This window comes from Phoenix dactylifera, chromosome 1 (genome assembly GCF_009389715.1).
Source record: "Phoenix dactylifera cultivar Barhee BC4 chromosome 1, palm_55x_up_171113_PBpolish2nd_filt_p, whole genome shotgun sequence".
NCBI classification, from domain to species: Eukaryota; Viridiplantae; Streptophyta; class Magnoliopsida; order Arecales; family Arecaceae; genus Phoenix; species Phoenix dactylifera.
The window spans coordinates 37,660,159-37,679,913 of NC_052392.1; the positions used below are offsets into that span (position 1 = coordinate 37,660,159).

Genomic DNA, 19,755 nt, shown 5'->3' on the forward strand with positions numbered 1-19,755 from the left:
GTGTCTGTCTGTGTGTGTGTGTGTGTGTGTGTGTGTGTGTGAGGACGAGATACATGGATGTAGGAAAGGTTTGACGTAGCTTTCAGTCAGTACATGGAGAAACTTTTAGGTTACCTGCAAATGTCTACAATGTGCAGTATGGCTTACCTATAAAAAACACACACACACACACAAAAAAAAAACCCTTATATTCAAATATACATAGTAACCACCCCTTCATTGTTTCAATTTTAAAACTAAACCATCTTTTCTCAGCCATGTCTATTTTGACGCCAATAGAACTCGGCAACTCGAGGAAACGAATGACTTCACCAAACTTCTCCTTTTGCCCCAAAGTTCTCAAAGGTCATCTGCCCAAAGAATATTGTGGGCAACACCTCTCCACAGCCAACCAAGTTTGAAAATACCCACATGCATGCTGCCACCTTTCTCTTTTCAACCATAGACTCCCACATCATGCTCCATTCAAGACCTTAGTTAGCCTACCAAAACCATCCATTGCACCCTCACTGACTTTCATTTGATAAGACACCTTAGAGGTTGGTGAAAATGCCAGTCTAACTAAAATCTTCATCCACCCTCATTTGAAATGTTGGTCTTTCCACATGGAGAATTTGGAGTCCGGTCGAGACCACACGGCTTTGAATGCATAATCAGCCTATGAAAACTGTGAGGATCGTACGGGCGTATGTTGAGTACTCCTGCATCGGTTATTCGCTATATAAATTTTGGGTACTTATACAAGATCAAGGAACCCAAATAATACCTTCCAGCTAGCCATTTTTGGTAAGGTACTGGGTTGTGACAGAAATGATCAATTCCATGATAATTACAAAAGGCTAATCACAATATTACATATATATATATACACACACACATATTAATGTAATCGTTCTTAGTTTGCAAATGCAACAGAAATCATATGCTAAAGATAATTTAGAAGTTGCTGCTGAATTATCGCTTGGAAAAATGACTTGTGATCATGGGATAAGGATAATTGAACTACTTTTGTTTTGTTGAGGAAAAGAAAAGGTAATGTTACCTATTCTTATGTAGTGTACGAATTCAGCAATCCATTACCATTTCTTTCTCTTTCTTTGTAGTGTACGAGTTCAGCAATCATATGCAAGTGGACATCAGATGATGACTTGGTATGATAGGATACTAAGGATCAATGGTTGGCAGTGAAACCAACGTTGCAACTCTTATGCCTACGCCACCGCATCCAAGCCCGGCCGCCAACATTCTTGAATGCTTGATATAATTATGTGAGATTAGATCGATAAGATGGAGATACAAGAAAAGGACTTCCGAGAAATGCTTCCACTGCCATGGAGGGCATTGCTGCAGGGATTCAGTTGCGAAGGCTCGGATAGTTGGCATTCCATATTATTATAAGAATTTATCAGAATTTGGCTGCATGAAATAGAAATGGTTGTCCAAATATTATTTGTAATCATATTGATTTTATACTTTGTCATGCAATTTTCTTGTGTGCTCCATGAAGAGTTCACCAAGTCTCGATAGGAGAACTCTATTTTTTTTTTGCCTTATTTATTTTTTAAATATATAGCTCCATATATAGTTAAGCAAGTGATCCAAAAGGATTACTAGACTAAATGTAAACCACTCTGGCCACTACGAGCAAGGTTGGCAACGATATGTAGCTCTCTATCCGAGAAGAATCAAGCGAAGCGATAGAAAGCAGAGATGATATAAAAATCGAAATCTACATTTTTAAGAATTTTATCTTTTTTTAGAATATTTCTACTAATGATGTCTATTTTAGAAAAAAGAATTCTATTAAAATTAGAAAGAGTAATCCGATCAAAATTGCGTAAGGATGAACCTCACTATTATAAATAAAAGTTATGTACCTCCATTTTTTAATTATTAATAAAAAAATAGAGGACTTAAGCCCTACTTTCGCAATATATCTATCTTCTACTAATTTTCTTTTAAGAGATTAGAGTTGAACAGGTTGAAGAAAATATTTCTTCTCCCCACTCGAATCAGCAAATCTCGATAAAAAAAAAATTAATTTTTTTCTTTTTCTTCTTCTTTTTTTTTTTTAAGTATGAATGGTATTCAACCATGTGAATTGGAAACCCAAACCTATCTCCAATGCATGTGCTTAGCCGGAGAGGGGTAATTTTTCAACCAATGGACCCAAGTCTTGTTGTCGTTGAAGGCCACCATTTAAAATGGTAATGAAGCTAAGACTGTACATGCTGGTGGTGATTACTGTACATTGGTTATGAATTGAACATTCGGAGCTCGCTGGTTCTGAGGGATGCATCAGTATGAATCATACCATCAAAATCTCAGGAATTTGTCACCTAAGAATCCTTGGAACCTTTCTCATTTCGTCATTTTGGATACAATCAGTTAATATCTCAGTATATATTCCAAGAGTTGAGGTTACTAATTTGATTTCCTACAGTCCACTCCTTCAGCTTTGATTAGCATGCTTCATTTGAAGGATCTAAGATAGAAGACTTCTCCAATTATATGAACCTGAATTAGTGTTTGCAATCATTCAAAACAAAGAAACGGAGTCACTGTAGAGACTTGGGCCTGTGCAAGCTGTAGGCCTTTTTAAATGTGGGGATGAATGCGGTTTCTCCAAGTGAGGTTGGTTCCTGCAAAGGGCTGCGAGGTTGGTTCCTGTAAAGCCAAATTCTATATTTGTCTTCTTTTTTTTCCTAAAAAAATACTTATTTTGAGCAAATATTTTATTTTTATTTTCATAAAATAAAACTAGGTCGAGATTCCACCTCATACACACATAAGGAGAAAGAAAAAAGTGCCTTTGATCGTGCACATAATCTAATTTTGTAAGGTTAAGCTTCCTCGGTATTTAGAACCCTTCAACTGGAGAAGTCTTCAGCCTTCTCCAATGGTTTGAATCTGTTCACAATCCATTTCTATGGCCGCCCCTTCTCTTGGGCTACAATGATGGCAGTAAAACTAAGAACTGCAGAACGGTGGTGCTAATGACCATTGGGGGTGAGCTCAGCTCAAGAGGACTAGACTGTGGTAAATTATGTAACAAACAGAACCTCACCTAAAAAAGCTAGCTAGAAAATATTATATGGATTCTTTGATCCTGTATAAGTATCCAAGATCTATTCAGTAAATAACTGATGTAGAACTAAACATATGCTCACACTGGTCCTTACACGCCCTGCTTTTAGCATTCATTGTTTTAGATGCATTCACCAAAATGATTTACCTTTGGTTTTTACCTTTGGTTACATGCACTGGTTGCAATTCCTTGCCTGGAAATTAAGCTGATGAGATTCTAGATGGTTTTGTAGATCAGAAAACTTAAAAAATAGAAAAGACCAGCAACCCATATTTGCCATACCAATCGGTATTGTACCGTACCAAACATACTATACTATATCAGTATTAAATCGGTATGCAGTTTCATACCATACCAACACTCAATGTGCTTCACCGTCTCATACCGTACTGCATATTGATACCGTAATAAAATAGTACCGATACGAAGACCGGTACCGAGACGGCAAATCTTGCTAACAACATATAGCCCTTCCCACCAAACAAGTTGTCACTTTTAGCACTTGACAGGTCATATATAAAATCATTCATGCATCATTTCCGCATGATGGTCCTCTATTTCATATTTGATTGAATCTAAAATTAACTTCATTCAATTTTATGGCTTGAAGATATTGATCTTACAATAATTTTCTCTGAATAGGGAAAGCGTGCGGTTTAGGCCTTGTATGCAATACAAACTTCCCATGCATCATGATGCAAGCAACTTTTTTTATTTTTCATCGGTGGACAATGTTCTAGACTACACGCGAATTTTATGTTCTCCTACAAAGGAAAACAAGGTTCCATTAAAAATTTACGGATATAAACTGCATCCTCCATTGGTTTTCTTTTTTTTTATAAAAGAAGCTGCAGCCTTAATTAGTTGACCCAATTTCTCTAACTTAATAAATCTATGAATTATGATGGGGTTGATGCACCTATCCTTAGCAGGATTTTCTTAAGATTGCCACTCCTCAGACAATGAATACGAGCATGCTTACAATTGATTTGAAGAATCTAGCAAGGAAAATGATATGCATCCCCCATGAATGTCCCCCAACAAGTATATATAAAGCGGATCGGCCTTGAATCACCGGCTCCCAGCCCCAATCACGGCTGGCCCAACTCTTAGACGACTGAAGCGGTTGCCTAGAGTCCCGGCCTAAAGAAGGCCCACCACTGGAAAGGCTGTAAAGAAAAAATAGAAAGAAAAAAGCCTCTCCTGTGAGTTCGCCTTAAGCCGGCCCACTGTAGAGAAGGGCTCAAAAACAAAACGGCCTTAAGCCCCCAAATACATTGAGCCGCTCCTGGCCCTAGTTTACACTTTCATGGAGAATGTTTTGGGTGTTGGAAGCAGTGCTAAGAAAGCAATATAAGTCCTGCATGTATGAACCAACGAGGATTATAGTCGATGGAGGTACATGCAGTTCATTTTATCCTCATATAATGTTAGAAAATGCATTGTAGGAAGCACAAATTCTTCTTGAGAATCTCAACTGGGTGCTTCCTTCCAAATTTACTAGCTAGCTAGGAGACTCTATATAAACTCTAGTAGCTTGGAAGAAAGGTGGCATAACTTAGTGAGAGAGAGAGTACTATCTGTAGATTACTTATATGGTGTAATTTATCGTTTACAAGCGTGCGGGGATAGCTCAGTTGGGAGAGCGTCAGACTGAAGATCTGAAGGTCGCGTGTTCGATCCACGCTCACCGCAATATTTTCTATTTGTAAATTATGTTTTCTATTTTTATACAAATTGACAAAATGGACAATTTTATAATATTATATCTTTTATTTTTGAAGTCTTGAAAAATAAAAATATATCTGGTAGTTACAAGTTTTATGTTTACCATTAATAGTTTTATATTTTCTTTACTATTAACTATAATTTTGAATTTTATTTAACATAACATGGTTCCATTTCGGGCTATTAACTATTAATATTTTTATTTTATAATTTTGAAAACAAATAAAGAACAATCAACATTACTAAGGATTTTATTTTTTTCTTGGACACCATTAGGAGTTTTATTTTTTAATGTTATATCTTTTAGTTTCAAATATTGAATAAGAAAAATATTTCTAGTTCTATTTTTATAAAAATAAAAAATATTATAATCATTAGCACCACTAAAAAATTTAGGTTTTTTTATTATTATATTGTTTATTTTTGAATACTCTAATAACAAAAACATTTTAAGTAATTGATTTATGTTCGCTATTAGGGACTAGTTTGAAAATAGGACAAGCAAAATGAGAATAAATTATAGTTATCTAAAGGTATGATGTATCTTAATAATTAAATTTTATTTCCATTACAATAATAGTGAATTTATTTACGTGAAAAGACAAAATCATCCATGATTTATGGTTACTCTTTAAGAAGTTTTTGGTAATTTTATCGATGGTGTCGGGACAAAAACCACAAAGAAATCTAATTCTAAAAGACCTAAATGAACCGCCGATCTCACTTATCCCTGATTTGATCAAGCTATTGGGATAAGTAGTTTCGACGAGCAAATTAACATGTTTACCACTTATATAAGAACAAAAGCATAACCAGAGGGATAAAGGTCCTTATCCTACTTTTGGACTAGACTTAAGAGTTCTATAATTTCTTCATCATTATTATTATTATTATTGAGTATTAAATATACATCAAGTTGTTACAATTTTTATGTAAAAATAGAATGTAGCAGGATATGATTTTTGTCGGTGCTAATGTTTATTGGAGCGATGATGCTAGCAGGTGGCATTTTAAAAGCGAAGGGTGTTCATTAATAGCATGTTGAAATCTTTGAAAATATACAAAAATGCATACATTGGAGCTTTGACGAGTGTTAAAACCGGATGTTGTTATAGAACAATTAATGTATCTCTGGTCACAATAGGATAAGCTTATGTTTTATGTTGAGGTAGATGTGCCTTAGTGTATGCTATTTTTAAACACTATAATAATGGTTAATGAGAAAAGAACTAAACTAAAAACTAAATTTAATTTATGGAAGAAAGCTTTAGAGGATATTGGTTTAAAAATTAGTAGAATAAATGCATTTTAGTCTCCATGGACATGGGGAAAAAATTCTATTATGTTCATCATTTTACTACATGACAAGAAACTCATTCCACTCTCAGAAGTCACCACTGTCTCCCATGACTGCTTTATACCCCACTAGGGAAGATTGGTTTGTATGAAATTTACCAACTACTTTCTATTAGCAAGAAATTATTTTTCTAATTCTTCAACCAGATTCTCGTTTCCTGTATCAAAAGCCAAGAGATTCCTACCACTCCAAGTTAACTGCCAGAGGATAAATATTTAAGCACACTGAGAAGTCATACTCATTTTTTGTTAAATTTGTAGCTTTACATCAAAAGCTTCATCCAAATTTCTTGCAAGATACATTCAGCCACGTACGTCTCAAGTTATGAATTAACAATTCCAAAGCGTTTTATCCTCAACTAGATTACTGAATCATGTCCAACCAACGGTAAGCAGCATTCTACAAGAAGTTTTATTACAGGTGCCCCTTTTTTTCCCTTTTTGAGAAAAATACATGGGTGATGGTCCGCCGCACCATTTGTCTCCTCCGAGACTTCCGATAAAATAAGATGGTACACTGCATCATTTTATTTTAAAATAAATCGTATTTCTGATATAATCACAATCACAAGCATCTTGGTGTTTCTATATGAAACATGTTTGTTTACCAAAAAGGTTTATTGATTAAATTTGATCCAAATTGCTCACCTGTTGATGCCCATGGCACAGTTAGGTCATTGCACCCCCAAGTTCTTCAGCATTGGACTCTGATTAATTTTCTGGTTCTTACTGTAATTCTGCCATTTGACATGTAAACAAACCTTGTTAGACTACATGTAGGTTAGCTGAAGTATTACAGCAAAGAGAAATTGGAAACCATTAGGTCTCCACAACTCATAATTGCAATTCACCGCTTGAAGCCCAGCACCGACAGGTAGATTTTTTTCAGTGAAGTACCACAGTTTACAAGACAACAAAACAGTAAATTCCAAAAACTAAAACTTTTACAGATTGGAAATGGATTAGCAGAAGTGCAGGCGCAGAAGGATGGTACACCAAAAGATGCAGCGCAAAGATGTATACCAGTGCCCATGAATTTGGCCATGCAAAATCTGAGCGCACCCAAAGGAAGAGCCTCTTTCCACTAAAATGATCTCAGACTGACTTCCTTTGAATGATAATTTCCAGTAAACCAAGGAAATTAATCAGATCATCTGCTTATGAAACCTTGTCCCAGCTTGGAGAGTTGCAGTACCTGCAAATACAGCACTTTCCCAGCTCCAAACAATGATTTCCAATGAACGGCCCCTCTCTACCTCAGGACTGAGATCTCTCCCTCATCTTTGCCTTGGCAAAGAATATGCCTGCTAACAGACCTGTGGAGTAGAATTTTGTTTGCATAAATACACTGTAAGAAGGTGACAAGGTAAAAAATAAATTACACAAATACCTTTATCAATGGCAAAAACCTACCAAAAAGGATGCTTATGAAATTCTCCAGGCTAGTTGGAACTTTAAAGAGAAGGATTCCAGCAATGGACAGAGGTATCTTATTCAGTGATCCTACAAGGCTGCAAAAAAAAAAAGAATAAAAAAGGAATACATCAGCAAAGAAATTCCACATACGACTTTTGGAGAATTGTTCAACTAGCTTAATAATTGAAAAGAACGTTATATTAATGTTCAAGTGCCAGATTTAATTTTCATACCTCTGAAAGATGGTAAATCAATGCCTCCAGGAAACTTGTGCACAGTAAGACCGTACTAATCCTATAGTGCGCTCAGGTAATGTAGTGTGCACTAGTGTTATCTTTCAATTACCTAAAACCTACTAATCTGAACATTATGTGCACGGTCCTTCGCAGTTAAGATGCTATCTGTTTAAAGTGGCGTCATAGAAAAATTTTGTTGACTGGTAAATGTTTAACTTCTGCTCAAATCCAAGGTTGCCATCCATGATAAACCCTCAACATGGTATATGGCTATATGCCAACCAGTACTACAGCCTACAAGAGACTGCCATATAACCCTAGAAGAACTTTGAGCAATCCCAAGCATCCAACCACTTAAACCAAATTTTTTTCTAAAAATATTTATTGAAACTTCTAAAAAATGTCATCGTGTCCAGTCATTTTCCAAAACATTATTCCTTAATCACAAATAAGTTGATCAACTTGGATAAGTTTATCAATTTGTCCACTAAATCTAATAATTGCTCTAACATGCACCAAACAAATAATAACTCATCATATCTCCACTATATATGGTGCAAACTCCCGGCACAGTTGGATGTTTGCACATTAGATTGTCTCTTGCTTCAAGAAAAGACACTTTAGCTAAGTAAATACACCTCCTGAAATTTACTCTCTGATAAAGGACTGAAGATAGAAGAGCAGTGCGACAACTAAAATTGGGAATATATTTATCAAATCTACTCCTAAGAATGATGATTGATGGCATTACAACCATTAATCAAATACTGTTTCCACCTGAATAAATCATGTGCATCTCATGTCCCCAGAACTAGTTGATAATAAGACAGGCATGGCATTTACCTCCCATCTCCACGAAATAAAAGCATGCACTGCTCCAGAAAGTGAAGTAGAATTACATATATTGAAGAGAGGTGATCAAAGGAAGACATAGGTGTTTGCAATCAACATCATACAAATTGAGGCAGCTTGTGAAACAGTCACTATTTGCTAGAAACTTTCTTCAATGGAACTGGGAGCATGTAACTTTTATGCACCTATGGCTTCCAAGATGGATCATGGAATGCTACAACAAATATTCATTCTCTTAGACATAGGTTTCTAAACTTCTACTATCTTGTCAGTTTCTAATCAGATCCAAGCAAGGTGAGAAAAAAGTAGGGTGAAAATTAAATTTGAATGTAGGGATTCAGTTCCGTAGATCTTGAAGATGGAGTAAGCCTGGCATTGTCCTTGGCACCACTAGTTCATATGATTCAGCAGCTTCTAAGAACACACCACAAGAGGAAGGATACAAGTGCAAGAGATGGTACATGGGAGATCATACTCAAATTTTTTATGGAAATAACTGGAGTCAAGAAAAGACTGCTAGCCTATAGGAGATTGGAACAGCGCACAATAGACCTTGTGTTTTGAAATTATAAGCATCCCATAGATTACGGATTGCAAGAGTGTTGTTTTTTAGTTCAAATGTCAATTTACTAACACGACCGAGTCTTTTGGTCGTCCTCAGTGCATGCGCTGGGTTGAGGTTCCAGTTTAAAACCCAGAAAGGAAGAAATAAAAAGTTTCAATTGTCAACTTCAAAGTGTACCCAGTATACCTGTATGTAGTTGCACCTGTCTGGTGAAGAAACCACATTGAAGTGAAGCTGATTGCAAGCCCCAAAAACCCACTTGAAGTCATTGTCAACCAGAATAAAGGCATCCTCAAAAGCGGCCTGCCAATTCACTTCACAGATACATAAGCCTAATAAGATAATAAAGAAAATATCCATGTTGTTTAAACATTCATGATATAATAATAGTATCATTGCTTGTTAGAACATCACAAGCATGACTTATGGTGATCCAACCCTCTTCATCCTTACTTTCGCATGTTAGATTTCTATCCAGTTCTAATGGATACATTTCATACCATTGAAATTATCAATTAGTAAAGATGCTTATATAAAAGAGCAGAGGAGATGATATAAATATGAGGGTGTATTTGCATATCAGTGTATATGTATGCATATGTGCATGTGCTTGTATGCTTGTATGCTTGTACGCATGCACGTGCATGTGTGTATATGTATGTGTGTGCGTCTGTGAGTGTGTGTGTGTGTGTGTGAGAGAGAGAGAGAGAGAGAGAGAGCATATCTAGAATTTGAGAGTAGTTCCAAAAGAAATACTGTTATTTTTTAAAAGTAATGTGCTGTACTATATCAAAATAGGCTCTCAAATAGGTGCTGGAGTGTATACTTATCTTTTGATTTATTATTTTTTCAATTTTCAATTATTTTTATCTTTTTTATGAATTTTACTAATTATTATATAATTTTAGAAAGCCAACCACACAGGCATCCTCATATGCACCTGCATAACGCATATGTGCTATGCAGTACCTTGGACTGCCCACATAAGGCAGCCGCTTTTTAAAAATTCAGGTACATACCAGCAGGTACTGGGCCAGTTCATCCGGCATTTCACACCTTGGGTTCAATGCATAGTACAATATGCATACTATACGTAGCAAACATAAAGAAAAGCATTGTGTCATCAATCTAAATCACTTTACATGATATCTATTTATTGATTCACTAACTAGTTTTGTGTACCTAGTTGTTATCAAATGCATTCCCCCCTCCCCTGACACTTTCCTTTTTTGGAGGAACCTTCTCTTGACTTTTAAGCAAAAGCTTGGCTTTGCCACTACCAACATAACTAGCAAGGGTTGTACCAAAACTATTTGCCCCCTTGTAAAATTTGTATTTTGCTTTCAGTTTTGTTTCATATTGATATGTGGCATGATATGTATATCAGCCTATGCTCAAGGACAACATGAAAGCAGCATGTATCAATCATTTCTGCTGAAAATGATGTAATAGACACTAATATGTGATTTTGAATAATCAACTTACGTTTTAGAAAGGTAATCCACTTCATTAAATGCAAAAACTAGCAGAATCCCCAAAGGCAATGAAAGTGTGTTATTGAGCAAAACCATTGAAAACTCATTCAAATTTCCAGATTTTGTTAATTGCTTAGCTGTATCCATAACCCGCCGTAGTGTTAGCTGAGGAATAGCAAAAGGCATGTGTCAGCGCCAAAAGTAGTGCAGAAACATCCCCCCCCCTCCCCCCTCTTCCCCCCACCACAACAAAAAGGCATTACAGAAGCAAAGTTATATCATATTGTCATGTAAATACATATTATCTGTTAATCATATGGCCATAAAACTTTATCAAAGATTACAGAGAATAGCATCACTGACAGCATAGAATCATTTCCTAACATTCAACAAGAAAGCAGTTGTTCCAACAAAAACTGGAACTATGCATGTTCAACAGCGAAGTTGGATAATAAAGTAATTCAAACAAACATAGAATCAGTAAGCAATAATTTGATAGTGGTAAGAAGATCTAAGAATACCGAGCTTGAAGAAACAGTACTTTCTACCACAGGAACCTAAGATGGCTATGTTAAGCCAAGCAGACTATATGCAGGATATTCAAATACATATATACGAGCATTTACGTCGATCATGATATATAATATAAAGTTTACACAAGTTCCATCGGTGTCAGGATTAGAATATTGGTTCTGGAATTTCAATCAGGGATTTAAATAAAAATTTATTTGTTTTGGGACAAAATATATGAACTTTTTTCAGCTGAAATAAAGTTAAATTGAATATCTTTCTGGAGTCCAAAAAGATCTAAAAATCCTGCAAAGTTTATAAAAAATCATAATGATACAAAAAAAGAAAAAAAATGCAGCTAAATAAAGGTTGCATTTATACACATGTTAAAGCATTTAAAATTTACTAAATTGAGTTTTTCTCTACAATCATGAAGAAATTAACCAACACACATACGCAATTTTAATACTATCATCGTTTATATTTAATGTAAAAGACAGGTGTTTTTCCAGAGCAATGAAAAGATTCCAAATATAAATATTACTGAATATGATGCTGTCAGGAAACAATTAACAATCTGCCATGCATAGCCAACTGCATGAAATGAGAGATCTGTGATTCCTCCAGAAATTGCTGAGATTATCTGCATAAAGAAAGAATATTGAAAATCAGAAAAAGTCGAATTATTTCTCATTTTGTCATACTTAACTAAAAATCAATATCCTAACTTAATATATAAAGAAAGTTAATGTGAGAAATATCATTTCAGATTACTAACAAACATAAAACATATATTTATTCCCCCATCAAGTGATGAAACATTGCATGAATCAAATTGCTGAGCAGATGCGTCCCAAGAAATTATTATCAATTCTTCACATTATTTATGCAACATTCGTGAATTTTCTTTTAGAGCAATTTGCTGGGAGTTGTATGATCCTTGGCACCTTATTTCTTCTCTGAGATGGGAAATAGAATATTTAGTTCAATAGACTTTGTAAACACTACAAAAACAGCACAACAGATTCAGCTAGTAAAAAGTTTAAATATTGATTAGATATATTACCATTATTTTGTAAACAATGACAGCAGTGTCAAAAGCATCAACAAGTCAGAGAAGAGGAAGGAAATACCTAGAAAGAATCTTCAACTTTGCAGTACAACTAAAAGTAGCCGATAACAGGAATAATCAGCAATGAAGAATGTTCACAAGCAGTTCCAGATATTTGGGGGTGAGGCTTAGTGATTATAGTTATTTCCTGCACACTAATTCATTAAAAAGGACCTAACCGACCAAGGGGGTCTTCCTTAACTTATTTTTTTTCTCCAAGACATTTTCATCAGCGATACATATGATAAAATGGGTGTGCCCAAAATTTTGAAACCAAAGGTACATTATATTAAGCACTTTTTTATGCCAGAATTATTCACTGTCAGTGAGGAAAATTTCAACAAATGTTTTTGATGTAAAAAATTTCCACAAATGTTATGAATAATGATATTCAATTTCAGATTTTCCCCTTTTCTATTTTGAAGTGACCACAGGATTAGAATTGCAGTTTGGAAATACCATAAGGAACAGAGCAGCCCAGACTTTGTTGCCGTGATGCTTTTGGAAAAGGTATGTTTCACCAAGAGCAGTAATGACATTGGTGACATTCTTCAAAATTGTTACCATGGCAACATTAATGTACTTTAAACTGCAAGAAACAAGGATACCGAGTTAGTAATAAACAATGCTTGATGCAAGCGAGAATAGAGTTTCATAGAGTTTCCTTCTAAGTATATCATAAACTTCTGTACCATAATGCATGTGCTTCCTAAATATGCACTCTAAAACTATAGCAATTGTATCCAGATCTCTAGTATCAGATTGACTTAAAAAATGCAATATGAAAGCTACATTAATAACACAGAAATCCCTAAAATAAATAAACTTAAACTGATGAAATAGATATAAGTATAAGGACAAGTATTGAGTTACGCATGAAGATCCTTCAGAAGATGTCAAGAACTAATAAAGGTTGATAAATTCTTTTCTTGAAAAAAGGAAGCAGGAAAAATGGAAATTAACCACATGTATTTAACTGAAAGGTGTATCTGATGAAGGATTATGATTGCAGGATCTACCACCATCTTCTCACTCTAAACTATGGCGCATGATTCCATGGATGGCTGTGATTTCATCATATGGGATGCACGCGGTAGTTAAATTTAGGATGAATGGTAATACACACAAAAGATGGACTTGTATCATGATTTAATTGATATGTATTCAGTTTTATTCTCTCCTAAAAGAGGTAAACCGTAAAACATTTTCCCAAAGCAAAGATGATTGCGTTTATTACTATTCACCATGTAAAGCGAGCAAAGTTGGAAAGAAAGAAATCTAAGGGGAATATAGGAAGAGGAAAAGAAGAGAACACTAACCAGATTGGTGTCGCTAACCTGCAGAAATGCATGGTTCTTCCTTTATGTAGTCAATTTCTAGCATGACTAGCACATTTCAAACTTCAAAATGATCCATGAAATATGAAGTTGCTTTTAGACAGCCTGTAGTTTATAGGTTATACTCTAAACTGTAACTAACATCAAGGACAAAGTTACTGAAATAAAATTGGAGATGATTATAAAATAGATTGGTTATAAAGGAACGTTGAGATCTGTGGCTGAGATGATAATTGAGACATTTATTGGGATTACTGATGATGATGCCTCTTTGCTGCCAAAAGACTGAATGGCAGGCATGAGGGTGCACCTGCGTCCACTAGCGTGACAGTACAAGTTGCCGAGACACAAATGAAATGTGCTGACAACAGATAGCTAGCCGGACAAACATATACCTAGCCTTGAAACTGTCGAAGTAAAATTTAGCTGGTATCTAAAATTTGCTTGTAGTACAGCAGAAGAATGAAGAACAAATGGGATTCGTAGGCTACCAAATAAGAGCTACACTTAATTTAAGATTAAACAAAAGAATTTTACAATAAACTTCACACAGAAACTATCTCTGATACAAACTATGCCTGCATTTCTTGAATTCTGACTGATAACCACTCTAGTTTAGATTTTCTATCAAAATCAATTTCTCAAGTTGATTAAGACTCACATAGAAATAGCTTTTCCTGAATAATTCGCTACTTTTATTAACGATTCAAAAAATGACAAATTACTGCAGAGAACTAACAATACTTTCTAAAAAATTTCTGAATGTTGATCAATTAATCACTTTAAATCTTAAATAAGACAAGTGAAATAGATTCCATTTGCCTGAGCTTGACTGAATTATAAATCTTGTTCTCTTTGCTGGATTGTGACCAAGACCAACAACCAACAAAATAATGCCTACGAGTTTACACAAAATACAGGAAGAACTAGGAAGCCATCACTGTAACCCTGTTAGTCATCATGGTCTTACTTGCTAAAATATAAATCCAACATATGAATTATCAAACATATACAGATAAACTGCTATGCTAAATCCCCACCACATACACAATTTAATGTGAACCAAATATTCTGTAACAGATGACAAGATTCATTTTAATTACATAATGATTGATGATAAAGTTACCAATAAACAGCAACCTTACACGAACCGAACGATTCCCAGTGTATAAGAAGCATATCTGAAAATCAACCTTTTACCATATATGGTGAAATTAAACAATTGAATAAGGAATAATATGAGGTTAAAAGAAGGAGTACATTAATTGGAGGGAGAAGCTGAAACAGTGAAGATAGCATGCATGCTTAAGTGAATATTGGATCTACTTAAGAATCCAAGGAACCAAATGAACTAATATATTTCAGATTTATTACAGCCTGACAGCAACACAAACTACAAATGGAAAGGAAAATTAGGATAATATCAATTATGCTCAAGGAAACACGACTAAATTAAATGCACCGAGAGTCCTTGGTTGAAAGGGGGGAACCTCTGAGTTGTCACTGCTGAGAACCACAGAAGGAGGAAGCTGCAATACAACCAGTACAGAACAATAAAGCAAAGTACAGCCCAGGACTCATCATATCATTCCTTAAATTCCTCTAGAAGATTGAACCACACCAAAGATGTCAAATAAATTATTTATACATCCATGTGTGACAGTGATTGCCCCTTACCTAGCAAGACATGATATGCACCAACTCTTCATCCTAGAGCATAATTTAACCAAACCCTTAAATAATGATACCACTAAGGCAATGTTTCGCCAATAGTCTGATGATGAAACAGTTCATAACAAAGTGAAATGATCATATTGACAGATCAAATTCTTCCAATGGAGAAGGCATCAAAGAACTTGGAAGAGAGGGTGTACAAAAGTGTTCTGAAGGCTTTTAAGGTATATTACAGTATAATATTATATCTAAATGTATCTAAGTACTACAGAAGAATAGAAGTTGACTTATCAGCAATCTTAGCTGTAACTAGTTTTAAACCTTACCCTGAAGAGGGCACATAGAGATCATATTTAATTTAGAAAGATAAGTGTCTGCATATCAAATGTTTAAATGCTTCTAGTTCACTAGAAACGAACCTTTGAATTGATAATTGACTTCAGCAAGTAAATTTACAATTATTGTAAAAGGAAACAAGCGTAAGGAAACCATGACAAACATGTTTACTTACCTAAAAATGCTTGTAATAAGCATCCCAACAAATATAACATTGACGGGCAACCAGACCTTAATTAATTTCCAGGTAAGCGGTTCTGTTGAGATTACTCCCAACAGACTCAAAGCAGTGACTATAATTACTGAGACAATATTCTGCAACCACAGAACAATGGGCATCAACCTGTTAGTCATTCTACACTCTTAGCGGTCAAGCTGTTAAAATGTACGGCAACTGACAAAATTCTTGCCATTATAGTAGTATATAGATGAGATATAGTTCCTTCACCTGGTAAAGCATCAATGATATTCCAGCATTAAAATCATAGCCTGACAGGACAAACTTATTAACCAGTATCATGCTGCATGATGATATGCAGTATGCAAGACCAGATAGAAGGGCCTGATTGTGGATCTTCCCAGGCCTGTAAAAGCGTGAAATCTTCTCTCTGTCTTTTGCCACTTTACTATCTTCCAAATCAAGGTCATCTTCACCAAAGGATTTTGACCCAGAAAGTGACCTATAGAAGTAAGTATTTTGGAAAAGCCATAACATAGTAATTTAGTATTGCTGTTATACAAATACAAGGAGAAGGTTAAACAAAGAATAAATAGTTGAAAATACAATGTATAACATAATGATGACATATACAAGAAACTAAATTTATTCATAAATTACAAGCTAGATAAGGAAATGTAACAGCTCATGAGCAAAGAAATCTTGATTTTGACCTTAATTTGACAGGTCAATAACAGCATTGGCAGGGATGTGTGTAACCAAATAAAGCCATTTCTGAAACCTTGCTTTTGACCCCACGTAAACTGGAGCCTCCAAAATTGAATAATAGATAAATTGGCTAGCCAATCTGCATCCATATTTCCCTAATAAATTATCTGGAGAATCCTAATGACCTTAAATTATACGAGGACATTGACACTTTCTTGCATAGGACATTTAAGTCGGCAAGGCTAATCAAAACTTCCTGTATCCTTTCCAATCGATAGGCATTAACTCGACTTGCACAATTAAACACCCCTACTTCACTTAAGGAAGTGCAATTCCTGAAGCACCCTACTCAAGCACTACGTTACTTTGACTATTGGAAAGCTTTGCTTCAACATGTCTAGGTCAAACTATAGTGAATTTGACCCTTGCTTGTAAAAGTGACCTTCAACATGCAGGAGATCAGTGGGAGGTTAAGGGAAGCAGACGGCGGTCTAGCATGAATACAAGTTAGTGTATTTGTGTGAGATTTTTATGTTCCACTTGTGTAACAATATGCCTTAAGATACATTATCTTCTTAACTTGCAGGACTATTAACAAGATGGATGCAAAATACTTCAGGCACAGCTTGATTCACACAACGGCTATATTTGATCAAGCCATCTAACTTCGTTACTTACTTCCACTCTGATTGAATAACAAAAGATTATTAACAATAAGGATCAGCAAATGAGGGTCCAAAATATTATAGTTCCTCTAAGTATTTTCCTTTGGCATGAAAGTGTGCACCTTACTTCAGCATAGGGCCTTTCCTTAATTTTAAATAGAGTTCGATAATGAGAATGGAGCTTGCTTGTTGGACTTCAGAGCCACATGATTAAGGAGTCATAATTTTCTACTGTTCAGTACAAGATAAGGTTGTACTTGTTAAGTTACTAAATGAATCACATGTAAGATATTATGCTGTCTCGAATCATACTAACACATCTAACCAATGCCTGACACTTTACAGAGATAAATCTATTATAATTTTCGGAGTAAAAGAGAGGAGAAACTCCACCAAGATTAATTAAACCAAGGTTCACCGTCTTGGTGCCGGACCCATACTGGTACCATCCTATTACAGTGTCGGTATACGGCATGGTATGGTACCGAGTTCGGTGTAACTACAGAATCCCTGTTACACCCCACGAGAAAAAATTGCCTGATAGCACAAATAAAAGCTTACAGTGACGACACTGAAAACATCAGCCATAAAACTGGATTCCATTACACGGTCTCGATGTCTCAAGAGAACATGGACCAACTGTATGCTGAACTAGACATAAAACCATAAGCTGTTAAACAAGTACGGCCAACTGCTAAGTTCCCCTTGGCTTTATTCCGCCTTATTATCCCCTGATCCACCGGCATCAGTTGATGCACGACGGAGGGGTCGGTCCGACCGCGGTGGACCTCCGTCAACCACCAGGTTGTGGCCGGTCATAAACGCCGACTCATCCGAAATTCCAGTCTAAAATTCATCACGATCAAACCCCGTATCTCCCAAAATCAAAGAAATTCAAGTACCAACTCCCCCTCCTATACAGAACTTTTCAAGAACCCAAATCAGGAAAAGAAAAAGGCGTCTTCTCGAGCAAAAAACTGATGAAAGATCTGTCATAAAGCTTACCTCGAACCCATGAGCGCTGAGATAAGGCCAGGCGACGAGGGCTAAGAACTCAAACTACCGCTCTCACCATAGATTCACACGACGAGAACGAGGGAAAGCGAGGGGAACAAAAGGGTTTGGAATTGGGACCTTGGAAGAAAGCAAAAGAGAGACTCAAGACTCCTTAAAAAAGGATCCGCGAGGGGGAATATCCGGTCTTTTTTTTCCCCTTCTTTCTCCCTTTTTTTTTTTTTAAGAACACAGCGTCATCAAAGAACGAGGATTTATTTGTAAAGGAACAACAATCCAAGGGCTAGATAGAAAAACTCCTAAATTTTCATTTCATTTCGGAGTTAGGCGGAGGGTGCAAATGTGGTTTGACTGACTGCTGGATTGGAGAGAGAGAGACAGATTTGGTCCACATTTGAATTTGGGGAAAAGAGAGTAGGGGTGTTGCCTCTAAGTGGGGTGGGGTAGGTTGCACAACTTTACCAACTTGGTTTAATTTGATTGAACTCAAATTGGTTCGAGTTTATTTCATCCGATCATAGCTAAAAAGAAGGTAATGAGTGATTTCTTTTCCATAATGCAAAAAGATTGCAGAGGTGACTTATCAATCCATATGATTAAAAATTTATATCGAACAGCCGGCCATCTACTTCAATTGAACCTTGAGGCTCCTCTTGTTGAATTAGCATCTACTAAATAAATGATTCATGGATTCAAAGTTTGAACCATATAACCGCGACCCAACCTGATATCGCCCCAATTGGCGAACCCTATCTTAAATTATATATCACACCAATTAGCGAAAGGTCACTTTCGACGCCAACCTTCCAATTGGATATGCTCATGTTGGTTAGAACTTGCTAATGTCAAACAAAAAATTATGTATCTATTTGTATATAGTGGAAACTACCAACTTGTACCTAATTTTGTATGGTGGTCAACGCTTTACACGAGTAGAGTCAACGTTTCTCATCAAAAACATTGCATCGGCTCAAGTGAGGCCACAACGATTGCCACGTGTGAGATATTCAAAAGTTCCACACCACTCTCAAAAGAAAGGAAGAGGAGCTCTGTGGAACAAGCAAGCAGGATGGAAAGCCATGGAGGTCTTGTGGTACAATACCAAACGTATGCTTTTCTTCTGTGGAGGCAGCTATCACGGAAAAAGATGCTCCTCTAAACCAAAGGGATTATCTCAGAAGTTGGCCTTCGGTAGAACACGAAAGGACGCTCCTCTATCCATTATGAGTAGTTGTTGATGGCTGAAATAAGGGGTATATGCTACTGGATTCCTATCTTTAGCTCTCTATACTCTATACTCATGAATTCGATTGTATTGCTTGGGTAAAGTTCGCTCTTCAGTGTAAGAAATAGAGGTAAAAGGTACTCTTTCCAAAAAACAAATTGAAAATTTATGGAATATTGAGTTGAAGGAAGCAGAGATTTTTATCAAAAGACTTTGATCACAACTAGCATTTGGCATGTTTGTGAAATGCATATTTAGGACATAAAGTCCCAAGTGGAGTA

At 35.8% G+C, this 19,755-nt stretch overlaps 1 protein-coding gene and 1 non-coding gene across 6 annotated transcripts; one reads left to right on the forward strand and one right to left on the reverse strand.

Annotated features, from left to right (window-relative positions):
- Positions 1 to 4,710: 4,710 nt before the first annotated feature.
- Positions 4,711 to 4,783, forward strand: TRNAF-GAA. The gene has a single exon. It is a non-coding gene; the product is annotated as a tRNA-Phe (tRNA).
- Positions 4,784 to 6,381: 1,598 nt separating this feature from the next.
- On the reverse strand, positions 6,382 to 18,438 carry LOC103722199 (GDP-mannose transporter GONST1). 5 transcript variants are annotated; one of them, XR_606432.4, is made up of 11 exons: positions 18,241 to 18,438; positions 16,133 to 16,364; positions 15,860 to 15,999; positions 12,797 to 12,926; positions 11,771 to 11,869; positions 10,727 to 10,881; positions 9,428 to 9,544; positions 7,586 to 7,683; positions 7,196 to 7,488; positions 6,821 to 6,909; positions 6,382 to 6,689 (listed from the first exon to the last, which is right to left on the reverse strand). XR_606432.4 is itself a non-coding variant. In XM_008812675.4 (9 exons), exons 1-9 carry the CDS (start codon positions 18,249 to 18,251, stop codon positions 7,430 to 7,432), a joined length of 1,041 nt encoding a protein of 346 aa, XP_008810897.1. In that variant the 5' UTR covers positions 18,252 to 18,438; the 3' UTR covers positions 6,966 to 7,429. The 5 variants fall into 5 exon arrangements, 1 of the variants encoding a protein (XP_008810897.1); XR_606431.4 differs by having other exon boundaries at positions 7,368 to 7,488; positions 18,241 to 18,437; XR_005514801.1 differs by lacking the exons at positions 15,860 to 15,999; positions 16,133 to 16,364; positions 18,241 to 18,438 and adding an exon at positions 14,801 to 15,195 and having other exon boundaries at positions 7,368 to 7,488.
- Positions 18,439 to 19,755: the final 1,317 nt, after the last annotated feature.

Coding starts and splice junctions, on each gene's coding strand:
- LOC103722199 (XM_008812675.4), bottom strand. Junction 9,545..10,726: donor GTGGATTACCTTTCTAAAAC/GTAAGTTGATTA, acceptor GTGAATTGGCAG/GCCGCTTTTGAGGATGCCTT. Junction 7,489..7,585: donor TTTCATAAGCATCCTTTTTG/GTAGGTTTTTGC, acceptor TCTACTCCACAG/GTCTGTTAGCAGGCATATTC.